This window comes from Fringilla coelebs (assembly GCF_963513975.1).
Source record: "Fringilla coelebs genome assembly, chromosome: 11".
NCBI classification, from domain to species: domain Eukaryota; kingdom Metazoa; phylum Chordata; class Aves; order Passeriformes; family Fringillidae; genus Fringilla; species Fringilla coelebs.
This window is the reverse complement of record NC_140037.1, coordinates 7,958,611-7,971,651: the sequence shown is the minus strand read 5'-3', so window position 1 is coordinate 7,971,651 and position 13,041 is coordinate 7,958,611. Positions and strand designations below refer to the sequence as shown.

The 13,041-nt window shown below is 56.5% G+C and overlaps 1 protein-coding gene across 1 annotated transcript in view; it reads right to left on the bottom strand.

Annotated features, from left to right (window-relative positions):
* LOC311158115 (gamma-aminobutyric acid receptor subunit gamma-4) overlaps positions 1-11,709 on the bottom strand; it is a gene marked incomplete at both ends in the record, with an annotated part of 34,402 nt that extends 22,693 nt beyond the window's left edge. The window contains 3 exons of the mRNA XM_084213276.1: positions 5,502-5,569; positions 5,772-5,920; positions 11,654-11,709. Of these exons, the coding sequence (XP_084069402.1) occupies positions 5,502-5,569; positions 5,772-5,920; positions 11,654-11,709 (273 nt within the window). The remainder of the gene's footprint in view (positions 1-5,501; positions 5,570-5,771; positions 5,921-11,653) is intronic.
* Between the last annotated feature and the right edge of the window lie 1,332 nt (positions 11,710-13,041).

Sequence of the window (13,041 nt, the reverse complement as noted above, 5' to 3'; positions counted from 1 at the left end):
AGCTCAGAAACCCCACTGGAAATCACAGGCACTTCCGAGGCAGCAGAAGCTGGCCCCTGTTGAATGATGGAGGCCAATTTTGCTCTTTCCATCTTTATTATCGTTAGGTAATGAGATTGAGGTGGTGTACAACACCAGCAGAAGAGCTGTCATTCTCTTTTGCTACACAATTTGGCACACAAGGGCATCTCCTCCTCACACATGGCAAACAGAGGAGTCCTCAGCACCCAAACCAGCCCTTGGTGCAGACACCTGAAGCAGGTAACCAGGGATGACTGAAATGTCTCCATTCACCTTTGCCAGGAGGTCACCACAGTGTCTGGACCATGCTCTCAGTCTGGCTCCTCGAGCCTCACTCCTGGTTTTGTGTAAGAAGGGAAGAAAAGGACATTCAGCTCTGGCCTCTGGGAGGAATCTGAGGAGCTCTGGGCAAGACTTGCTCCATCCCCAAGCTCAGAAGAGAAGCACTTCTCCCCCTCTCAGTCAAGCTGTCCCTCATGGACACGTCAGGGACGTCCTCAGGACTGGAAGACACTCAGCCCCAATAGCTGGCACCCGCTTTACTTTCATTTCCTGAGAGTTAAGCATCCCTAAAGGAAGGTGATCCAGAGCTCTAGGTGCCCTTGACACCAGTTAAAGCTATAATCTATAGCAATAAAGCCATTACAAAACACAACCGGGAGCAAATCCCTCCAGCAAACAACCAGTCAGCGAAAAATCTGAACCCAAAGTCTCCTCCCTGGCACCTCTTCCCACAAACATGCTCAGAGAATGAAGGCAGGTCTTTGCAGCAGGCTGAGCTTCTGATAAGCCAGGGACACCTCAGCACTGTGTCAGTGGGAATCTGACTGGGCATCCAGCTCCAGACACAGCCTGGGAAGCTGCAGCAGCACGGGTGATAACTCCTTTGGCTCCAGGGGCTCCTGGCCAGGGCTCAGTGGCAGCCAGAGCTCTGGAGGGGCTCGTGGCCCAGTGCATCCTTCCCCTGATGGTGTGAACACAGCTTCCCAGCACCCTGAGAAGTGCTGAGTGCCCCAGTCCCACCCAAAGATTCACGGGGTTGGGGAGGAAATCCCAGTCCATGCAGTGAGTGGAGTAAAGAGCTGTGGGACCTGATGGTCCCACTTTTCCCCCTGTCCCACCTCCTGTCCTTGAACCATCTTCTGGCTCTGCTTCTGGTCACTGTCACATTTTCCTTGGAGAGCACAGAGGGTCCTTTCCCTCAGAAAGAGGGAATACAATCTGAATAGAGTAGCCTGAGTATTTTTCAGAATAAAATCTGCTCAGCCTCTAAACCGGAGACGAGACTGCCATTCTGGTGTACAAAAGATATCAGGAAATCACTTTACATTTCTTCCTGCTCCAAAGCTGCCCACCTTCTGCTGACTCCTGAATGTTAATGTTATTTATGACAAGTGATTGATGAGGGAATGCAGAATTCACACCCAGCACAGGGCATTTTCAAATCACCTATTCATTTTTAAGGACCGGAATCAGTTTTGTTTCCTGACATGATTTATCATTTGGAGGCTGGGCCGTGGCTATGCAGGACCAGCTTCCAATCCCTGACAGAGCACCAGCAGGATGAAGACAGCAGTGAGACATTAACCCTTTGAGGGTGAGCAGGGCATCACAGGAGACCAGGATTTAAACCAGATAAGTTGGAGCCTTCTACTCCAGCAGCATGTCAGACCATCCTGCAGCCTCCAGCTGCAGATTTATAGGCCACAGTGGCCCAGGCTAAGAGCCACAGCAATGCTGCTGTATCTCTCAAAAGCAGAACTTGTTTTTTTGTCTTCTACACAGCCTATGTGAGAGAGAAATATTTACATAAGGCGCTGTCACGGCAATGCACGTAAAAGAGATCAATGGGACATTTCCCCTCCAGTGGCCCTCCCAGCCCACACAAGCCTCTCTGTCTGTGGCACAGTGAAATGTCACCATGGGCTCAAGAGAGACCCAGCTCTGAGACAAATTCCAGCTCCCTTCCCTTGGAAATGTGCATTTCCTCAGGTTGTGTGTGGGGAAAAGGCAAGATGAGGCAGGAGGGACGGGCCTGCCCCTGGCAGAGGGCAACGCTTCTCAGGTTGGGAGAAGCTGCACCAGCAGGGCAGAGTGGGAGTGACACGTCCCCAGCAAGGACCATCTATCATCATGGGTTTGATGCCAGCCTGCCAGGGGCTGGCACGACCCCCAGAATGACTTAATTCACTGCATCAGCATGGAAGAGCAAACAAACACCAAACAACTGGGTGAAGCAGCCAAGTCTAGAGGTGACACTGTGGCAGCTTTGTCACTGCCCTTTCCTCTCGCTCCAGGAGCCCATGGAGCAGGATTCAGCCTCTCCCAAGAGCAGGGGGAAGTATACAGGGTACAGAGAGCAGAAAGCTGAGGCTTTGAGACCCGGGTTTAGCTGCCCTCAGTACCTTTAATATCACCTCAATCTCGTGGGAGAAGGTTTCACAGTTCAAGGGCATCACAGGTTCAAGCTTAAGAGGTTACCTGAAGGAACAAGGAAGGAGAGATATCCCTGGAGATGTCATATGGAGCTGTCTCAAGATCACAGGTGACAGCTGGGACCCTGTGGGGACCCCTGGACTGGCAGCACCGAGGCACTTCCGAAGGACAGCACGGCCAGTTGTGACTGATGCAACAAAACCCCTCCAAACTGTGCACACTGAGCAGTTTCCTCCCTGCCTGGGCAGCTCCTGGCCGGGCCATTCCCACAAGGAGCAATCCCCTGCTAGGTGGGAAGGCTGCAGAGGGTGCATCAGCCCCATGGCAGCAGCATCCCCAGCACAGCCCTGCAGATGCTGGCAGATCCAAGTGCCAGCCACCCCAGGGGTCCTGTGCATTTGTGGAGCCCCATTTCACAATGAGAAAAAGCTTCTTCTGACTCTCAGAAAGAGCTGAACACATGGGTTGAGCTCTCCCACATGATTTCCTGGTCTCTAGTAAGGGCTGAGTTCACACAACAGCTTTTCCCCTCGGTGGGGGTGGCTGTTGTCACTGCCTGGCATCTTGTTTTCCCAAAAATCCCAGAGATACTGAACGTGCTTGAAGCTGCTGTACCTGCAGCCATTTATGGCTGGTGCCAGCCCAGCAGAAACAAAATCCTGCAAGCCTGGGATGGACGTACGTACGTTCTCACATCCCCATCACCATGGCATAAGCTGTGTTTCTTAGGAAACCAGCCTAGCAGCAGCATCCCTGTTTAGGAGGAGAGATGAACTCTGGATGCAGAGTGGATTTTAGAAACCACTCTCTGCTGCTAGCACCTGCCTGGCTCTGCTGTGCTCCCATGGCAGAGAGGGCTGGAAAAGGGTGGTGGGAACAGATGAGAAGGAAAGAGAAGGATGAGGATGTGCTCTGGGTTTTCTGTGGGTTTCTTTGGCACATCCTTGGGCAGTGCAAAGCAGGTGGAGCAGCTGTAACACCACCCTTGTGCTCTACCTGCAGGCTCTCCTGGAGGGGTGAGCACACCCAGCCCCTGCACTGCTGCTCTTGTGCCACCTTGGCCTCACACCTCCAGGGGCTGCAGGGGCTCGTGGCAGGGTGTCAGAACCCAGGACATCCCTCTGGCTGTCCTGGATTGCCCAAAGCCCTGCCAGGGGGCTCAGAGACCCTGGCACAGAGCCCAAGACCCCTGTGACTTGGATTATGACCCATGGAGGAGTTACCAACCTTATATGAGGATCTGCAAGGCATGAAAGTCTAAGTAGAATAATTAGTTTGTCACGGGGTGAGAAATAGATTTTTGGGGGTTTTTAGAATGGGGGTTCAGGGGGCAAGATGGAGGAATCTGGGTGTGCCCAGCCTTTCTCCTTCTTCTTCTTGTCCTTCATGTTCTGGGTGATGGTGGCACTTTTGGATTGGTTTAAGGTAGAAGCTCACTGTCTAACATAGGTGATTGGTATTGGGAAGTTATGGTAAATGATGTACATGTAGTTTTTAGTATAAAAAGATAACACTGCCCAGGGCAGCCAGTGTGCCTCTGTCTGACCTGCTGGACAGACCTCGGCAGGCCAGAGACAGAATGTTAGAGACAAGGAACAATGAACAACCTTGAGAAGGAGAATGGAAGAATCCTGACTCCTTCTTTGGCTGCCAGGCTGGGAAAAGAGACTTTCTAACCCATCTTGGGTCACTGTGAGCAGCAGAAGTCCCGAGAGCAGGGGGTGACACCCACCCAGCTCGGGCTGTGGTTCTGCTCCTCGAGCTGGGCATGCTGGAGCAATGCAAGGAAATTCTGAGCCTCGAGGCTGTCCCTGCTGGGCCTCCTGATGGTGCCCTCGTGGTGTGAGCTGGTGCCCAGCCAGTGCCCATCTGGTGGCTCGTGAGCAGGAGCTGCCAGGGGCACATCCTTGGTGGTGGCCAGCCAGAAGGGCTGCTTCAAAATGCTCCTTGGAGTGGAACTGGTACTTCAGCTGCTGTACCATCCCTCCATCCCCAGAGGGGTTTGTTCCTTGGAAATGTTGTACTTTGGGAAGTAAAAATAACTTGCCCATCCTGGGAACTTGGTTGTTTGGTTTTTTTTTAGTTCAAGGGGGCTGGTTTTGTTCCTGCTCTGTTTTGCATTGGGAGAAATAAAAAAAGCCAAATTGTCCTGGCTGTATCTTGCTTTTGTCCCCTCATCCTCACTGCCCAGTGGACTGGAGAAGCCTTTCAAAACCTGACAGCAGTCAGGTTTGTTCCTTGCTAGTAAAGAGAAAAAAGATGACTTTGCAGGGAAAATAGTAATAATAAAGGAAGTTTCCTGCGAAAATTAAATAGCCAACAGTTGCTCTCCTGATCAAAGAGCGTCTCTGTTAAGTGTTTTCACAGCTCTTTGTACAGCTGGGTCCTGAGCCATAAGGAGAAATTGTCACAGTCCTGGTGGCTTCTCTCTAAGGTGCTACACTATGAAGAAGCACCATTGGAGCCAAGGCCTCCCTGCTTTCCCTTTGCTCAGCACCACAGGCCAGGCCATGGAAACCATCTCCAGGTACCATCTCAGTCCTCCTGGAACACACTGCCCTGCTTCCACCTTGCCCTGAATATCCTGGTGCCCACACACACTTCCCAGGGAGGAGAGGGCAAAGTCACCAGGCAGAAGTGTTGCCACCCCTTGCCAGCAGGGACCAAAGAGGGAATCATCCCACAGGGATGTGAGTTCACTGAGGCCACTCCAGAGCCTTGCTCCTCACCAGGGATGGTCCCAGCAGGCCAGAGCACCTCTCTGGGAAAGGAAACCTCCTCTCATGCCAACACCACCTTTACACTGCCACGAGGAGGGGACACCGTGCCCTGCAGGCACACGTGCAATCACCATCGATGGTGCCCAGCTCTCTCCAGCTCCAGCTCCCAGCAGGACAGAGCATCCTCACCAAGGGAAAGGAAACCTCCTCTCATGCCAACACCACCTTCACAGCACGTCTGGGCAGCAGGACACAGCCTGCTCAGCGTTGGGCCAGCCCTGGCAGGGAGGGGACGCCGTGCCCTGCAGGCACTCGAGCACTCACCATCTGGATGACAGACACGGGCCCGATGCTGTTCACGTAGATATCCACATCAATGAAGGTGGGCTTGACTGGAAAGACAAGGAAACAGGCACCATCAGCTGGGGCCAGGAGCATTGGCAGGGGGATGAAGACAAGGGGAACATCTGGGAAGAGCGTGGCTCCACCACAACAAAAATCCCAGCTACAGCAGGCACCAAAGCATGGAGAACACAAGACGTGGCCAGGCCAGGTCACCACCTGTGGCCTCGTGGAGCTTCAGGGGACACTTACTGCCAATGTCAGGCCTCAGCTTGTTGTCATAGTTCTTGAGCAGCGAGTTGAGGATCTGTGTGGCATCGGTCTCCTGTGCCTTGGGCGTGAGGACCCAGGTTTTATTGATGCTGAGGTAATCGTAATCGTATTCCTCTGTGCTCTCACACCTGGAGAGGAGAGACAAAGGGCAGGGACGTGGCTGTGGCAGCTCTCTGGCATTCCCTGGGAGCTGGGGCACAGCTGTGTTCCAGAGATACCAAAGGAGGAGGATGCAGTGCAGCTAAAAGGCAGAGCATGAGGAGCTCAGGGATCTTCTCTCAGCCACACTGCTAGGAAGACCCAACTCACCTGGCACCTCTGCTCACTTCAGGGTCACCAGACATGCAGGGGCCTTGCCACCACTGGGAAAGAATAGCATGGAGTGCTTCACCTCCTCCTTAGCTCCCTTTGGAGGCACACTGCTCATCCCCGAGGTGTGGGAGGCAGTCCCTGCTTTCCCTGCCTTCCTGCTCATCCCACCCAGCAGCTCCTGCTGCCAGAGCTGCCTGTTCACCTCAAATACCTCCACTACTCTGCCTGCTGCTGACACCTGAAGCAGGCTTCCTCTGAGGGAAGAGACAGTGACAAAACAGTGGTTTTGGGGAGCAAGACATTTGCAATAAATGCAGTTCAGAGAAAAGAGGTCCTAATCTACCAAGCAGGCGCCCTGCACGTCTGGCATGCCAGGAAGCCAGCCATCTGCCCTGCACAGATCCCTGGAAATTAAAGCCTTATGCAAACTCCTCTGCCTCCAGGCCAAGACCTGCCACAACCCATTCCCTGCACTCACCAACCCTTCCTCTCCAGCCTGTGGCGTGAGCTCCCATTTAAGGATGTCCCGTCTTCCCAATCTCCCAATTCCAAGCCAGGCAAGGAAAGCTTGTATCCATCCTCCTTTGGACGCCATCCACTTAGCAACAACTTCTCTCACTGCCTTTCAAACCTGCCCTCTCTAAACCTTCCGCACTCCTCCCTTTTCCTAGAGGAGTTTTCCTAAACCGTCTAATTAGATTAGGTCCACATGGCCACCCGGGAAATTGTAACCACCTGCCACTGCTGCGGGCAGCTCATCTGCACGGCTGTCCCTGGAATGCCACAGCCATACGGGGGAGAGGATGCTCCCACTGCCATGGCAGCGTGTCACCTGCTCCAGCGACAGGGAGGGTCTCCCAGCGGGAGCTGTCACCGCGCTGACACTTCCCAGCTGGAGCCTCGCAGCTCCGAGGTGCCACCAGGCACCGCGGGCCTGTTAAAAATAGGTTAGAAACTGTTGTAAAATAGTTGGTAGATCGTTAAGCATGTACTGTTAGTTTGGTTTTTTTATTGTAAAAGAGGTTAAAAGGGTAGTTATAAGAAATACAGCACTCAAGGTACCATAATACACCTCAGTGAAGTGCACCACAAGCCAGCCTGGACAGAACTGCAATGGGCAATCGAGCGCCTTAAACCTTCATGCAAATGAAGGATCCAAAAAGAAACCAATCCAAAGGGACAAAAAACAGGATCAAAAGGGGCTTCTGACCCACTGAATCCGTGCTGCTCCACCTGGGCCATCGGGGCCATCGCTGCCGAGCAGCCCCAGCGCCGGCACTGCTCCATCCTCGGCGGGAGCGCTCCTGCTCGGCCCATGGGCTCCCTGCTTTAGGGCTTTCTTTTTATTGTAATAAATGCTGAAATCACTTTAGCACCGGCAGCCTGCTCTCGTTTTTAACAGATCCCCATCTCCCTCCAGCGCTTGGGGAGGCACAGCCTGGCCGATGCACTCGGAGGGGTCGAAAAAGCATTCAATTGACACGCTGCGGCCGATTTGTCAGATGCTCCTCTTCCAAAACCCCGGCCAAAACTCGCTTTCACGATCGCTTCAAAACTCTTTGCATCCCCGCAGCTCTGGGGCGCCGGGACGCGTCCCCCGCCCGGGGCCGGGCAGCGCGCAGCTGGCTGCCTGCCGCCGCGCATTAGGTGTTGCTACATCAGCGCATTGCTTCCCGTCTGATTGCGCTGCACTTTCTAACCATGCTTAAGGAGTGTTAAGCAGCGCTGGCAGGATGCTCTTCCCCATCCGAGCGGCGCTCGGGCCGGGCTCTGGCCGTGGCGTTGGCTCCCGAAGGCGGGCGGACGGGGAGCTCGGAGCAGCTGCAGGGGACACGGGGCACACTGCCAGCCCACCCCAGAGCTGCAGGGGACACGGGGCACACTGCCAGCCCACCCCAGAGCGGCACAGGGCTCACATCGGGGGCTGGCCCCCTCCTGCTGGGAACATGTGCCCGCAGCGCGGCTCAGGGCGAGGGAAAGCGATCGGAAATGCAATCCGAACTGCTTTCCCTTCTGCCGGGGCTTTGGGTGATGGAGGCTGCCTCTGGCAAAGGGGGAGCAGCTACACCGAAACGTTTTCTCCGTGTTCCCTTGACCTTACTTGAAGTCACCTGCCAGCACTGAACTCTGCACATGTCCCTGCCCTGCCAAAAATCCTGGTCCTCTGAGAAACTGTAAGGCTCCAGCAGAAACTGCAACATCCCTTTGGGGGCTGAGCAAACCCTGTCTGAGCTTGCCCTGCTCTCAGATTTCTGGTTTCCCTCCATTTAGTGTCACTGAATAACACACCAAGGCTTGGGGTAGCATTTCCAGGGAGTCACATCCCTATTACAGATGCAGGGACACTACCAAAAATACGTTTTTTGCTAATGCAGCTAATCCCAGTCGACAAAACCATACTAAGCCATCTTAGCATAAGCAAGCCAGCTTTTGCTGGAGAAAATATCCTTTTTCTGAGTGCCTGTGCACACACAGACACACATCAGCCCTTGCTGGTCAAGAGTGTGACTCTCATGCCACCCTATTGCAAGCCTCTGCCTCCTCCCTGGTTTCTCTTCTTGGTGGCCCCTCTTTAAACTGAGAAGGGAAGAGCCCAAGATCTATTGCAGGGAAGAGGTGTTAGGGTGACATGTGCATCCCCCCTCCAGCTGCTAATGGAAATGTCACACTGCAGACCTGAGAGATCCCCAACGTGCTGCGAACACTGCCTGGCCTGGCAGCTCCGTCTCCAGGCACAAAGCAGCTGGCTTGGTGACAGGGGACAGCCACTTCTCATATGTCTCTGTGCAGCCAGGGGGAAAGGTAGAGCTGTGTTTCCTCACCTCTGCATGCTGAGATGCCAGAACACCCTCCTCAGAGCAGGGCCATGGGGCTGGGACACGGCCACAGTGTGGGCAGGAGGTGACAGCACTGGGGGCATTGCAAGGAAATCCCTGGTGCTGACAGAGGAGTTGGGGCCATGGCAGCTCCTGCTGGTGCCCCGAGCAGGAGGCTGGCACGGCAGGGAGGTGTCCTTTCAGATGTGCTCACACGTATGGATGAGGTTGGACAATTCTCCCTGGGCAGCCCGTGGCATTCAGCAGGACAGAGCCGTGCCTCACTCCCTGATTCCCTCTTACTCCAGCAGACACCTGTTTGGCTGAGGCTGCCAAACACACACTGCTGGGCAAAGTCACCTGAAGAGCTGTGCCTGGCTCCCTCCCCCGTGCCCAAGCTGTCTGCCAAGGTGTTCCCTTGGCAGGAGGAGGGGAAGAACAACAAGAGCCATGAGCCCTTGGAGAAACTTCTGCTCCTTGCCTGCTGGGGCAGCTGGTGGTGCTTGGCTGGGCTGCACACCCACTGTTACTCACTGCTGCTGGTGGCCCTGGGGCAGGAGCCTCCCAGCACAGATGCAGATCCCCAGGCTGTATCCAGCCCTGCTGCAAGCACAGCTGAAAGCCTTCCCTGCTCCCAAGGAAAAGAGAGCAGCAAAATGCAACAACGACGTTTCCCTTGGTCAAAAAGCACTCTGGTCAGTTCTAATTACCACATGCTAATGTGTCCTTGCTCACCCATCCCAGTGCCTGCTAGGGTTGTAGGTGTCCAGGCAGACGACTCTGAATTAGAAGCAGGCAGAGGATTTAAGGATGGGGGGCTCCAACTGCCCCCTGCCCATCTCACATCTCTTCCTACCCCTGACAACGCACTCCATGAAGCCCCAGTGGTCCAATCTGCACAGTTTGAGCCACCTGCCAAGCCCAGCATGCAGTGTGACGCTGTGCAGGGATCCTGCCTTCAGGGCTCAGAGTTGGCTGCCCTGGTCCCAGCCGAGGCAGTGCCCTGGGAAAGGCTGGTGAATGATTCTCTGTGCTGGGGGCACCCTCTGGGCAGTGCTGAATCACCTGGCTAAAAGCATCCAGCCCGCTCCAGTGCCAGGGGAAGGGTCTTGCTGCTTGTACCAGGAGAAGAGCTCACATACACAGCTCTGTTCACAGAGCTCCTCACCCCAGCACCCACCATGAGGCACAGGGAACAGGAGATTCACCCTCCACAACTGCACCCAGGAAAAATGCAGCAAATGCAGAGCAAGACCCTGATATAACTTGCTCTTTTTTCTCCTCTCACAGGATTCCTCTCCCACTCCATCATGCCCACCCCCCAACCTTCACAGCCACTGCTCCTGGCAAAGCAGGGCTCAGGGTAGAGGCAGACTTGAGGCTGGGCCAGCTGTGGGGTGAGCATTCCTGCTCAAGGGTAGGTGAATACATGATTTAATTGCTCTTCTGTGTGATCCTGCAGCTCACAACTCACCCTCTGGAGATGCAGGGCTCGTGGCAATGCTCTGCAGGGATGGTGGGGCACAGGAACCGGGACCACCACGGATCCATCCCCTCTCAGCCCTCCAGTGCCCCCTGGCACCTGCACGGATATCCTCCCGGGAGGTTTGGTGCCAGGGCACGGCAGAGGATGGGTGTCAGGGCTGGAGCAGTGGGGCAGCTCTTGCTCCTCGACCCTGGGAAGGCCAAACCACGCAGGACCGTGGCAGGGATGGAGCTTGTGCCCACCCCCGGGGTCGGGAAGCATTGGCAGGGCAGACCATTAGTAGCAGGATTCATGCTCCCTGTCCCTGGCTGCATCTGTAATGGGATTTGATCGGCTTTAAGGCGGCTTATTCTGCCAATTAGCTTCAGCCAGTAAAATCCCTCTTCCCCCAAGCCCCGGGGGTAACAATCTGCTGACAACATGTTCTTTCCCCATCTAGCCATTAAACTCATCAGCAGGGCTAGGAATCGTAAAAAAGAAAAAAAAAAAAAAAAAAAAAAAAAAAAAAAAAAAAAAGGAAAAAAAAAATAAAAAGAAACTTGAAACCCCTTGTGCGTGGGCCCTTTCATCGCTGTTTACAGAAAAGCGCTACGAAGGGCTGGCCCTGGGAGAGCACTGCCACCTGCCCGCCCCTGCCTCCGCTCGCCTCCTCGGGGGCACCGGGCTGGCACCGGGCTGGCACCGGGCTGGCACCGAGAACCCAGAGCCGCGACCTGCGGCCAACCTGTAGAGCAGAGCAGGGCAGGAGCCCGCTCTGCCCTCCGCTGCCAGGCTGCACACCCTGCGGGGGCTTCGGGGTCCCGGGATGCAGTGCGAGGAAGGGGACCCAAGCTCCTTCCCACCCGCCGGACTCCACGTGGAAATGCCCCGGTGGTGGATGGAGCTCCCGGGGGCGCCCAGCTCGCTCCGGTCCTGCTCCGGGCAGCCCCGAAGGGGCTCGGCCCCCGGCAGGATCAGCCAGCGGGGTGACGGCAGGGGGGAAACCGGGCTGTCCCCTCCATTCCGGCATGCGGAGCGGGAGCCCGGGGTGCGGAGGACATGCGGGCACTCGGTGCTGCCGCGACGGGACCCGCTGGAAGGAGCAGCCGGGGGCACGGAGGTGCCAAATCCCCGCCGGAGCCGGGCTGGCGAGCTTGGGGAGAGGCGCTGCGACTCCAACCCCCTCCCCTCCCATTGCCCCGACGGGTAAACTGAGGCGGGGAGGGGGCGTCCCGGTCGGCGGGGGTGGGGTGGGGGGGGGGGCTCACCTGGCGCGCAGGACCGGCCCGAGGGCCAGGCAGAGCAGCAGCACCGTCCGGGGCATCTCTGCGAGGCGAGCGGCGGCCCCGGGGGGCGGCGGCGGCCGTGCGGGGCTCAGCGCGGGGCCGGGCCGGGGGCGGCGACGGGGCCCCCCCGCTGCCCGCTGCGCCGCGCTCCGGCCCCGCCGCCGCCCCCCCGCGCTCCGCGCCGCCGGCCGCGCACCGCAAAGTTGGGCATCTCTTCTCCGGTCCGCGGCGGGGAGGGGCTGGCGGCGGCTCCTGCCTCCCCGCGCAGGGGCCGGCCTCCCCCGCAGCCCCGGGGCTGAGCGCCGCCGGGGGGGCGCGCCGAGAGGCACCCGCGCATCTGCCGGAGCCGCGCTGCCGGGGAGCGAGCATCGTCAGCTGGTGCGAGCAGCGCTCGCTCCCCCTCTGCGTAACGAGGCGTTTGATTTCTCTTAATACTCGCCTTTCTTTTTTTTTTTTTTCCTTTCCATGTACAACAGTTAGGGTGTTTGGCTAAAAAAAGAAAGAGTGGGTAATTATTGCTAAATTACGCAAGGCGTCAGGCCCCGCTGGGCTGAGCTGCCAGCGAGATGCAGTCCGGAGAGGGTCCCTTCCCACCTGTTGGGGCTGCTGCCCCGCAAAACCAGCCAGGTGGGTGTGTGGGGAGGAGCTGCGGGACAGCTGGGGATCGCGGCTGGGCCGGGGGCTCCCCACCTGTCACTCTTTTCTTTCAGGGCTTGCCAAGCTGCACTCGGGCATTTCTTAACTGACATCGGAGGGACAAACAGGAGTAGCAGATTCCTTCCTGGAGAGCTCTGGGTGAGAGTTGCTCAGAACAAACTTACACGAGGTACCAAGAATTGTCCCTCAGTGTTTAGTTGCAGGCTGAGGTGCAGGAGCTGGTCCCCAGAGCAGCCTGGCCCTGCATCTCCTGGAGCTCTGGTAATTCTGATGGCAAATCCAGCTCCTCTGGACCAGGGCAGGAGAGCTGACTCTCTCCTCTCACTTCTGGGCCTGGCACAGCAGCAGGGGCAAATCACTCATCTGCTCTCCATCGTCCTGGTGCTGCCTGGTTGGCTCAGGGTGGGGAGATCCCTGTTCCCCAGGCACCCCCAGGACCAGTCTGGGTGGTGATGGGGATGCCACGGGAGCACAAGCAGCAGGAACAGCAGCACTCCTGGGTGGTTTTTCCAGGCTCTCTCCCTTGCTGATTGCTGCAAGGATCACCTTAAGCCCTCGAGCTGAGATCTGGGTGGCCCCAAAGCCACAAGAGGCAGCTGCAGGCATCAGGGCTCCGAGATGGCATTCCCTGGAATGAAGCAACTATAGATGATGTTGCCTTTACTTCATGCAAAGAAGCCAGCTCTGCATGGCAGAGTTTACAGGAAGCACAT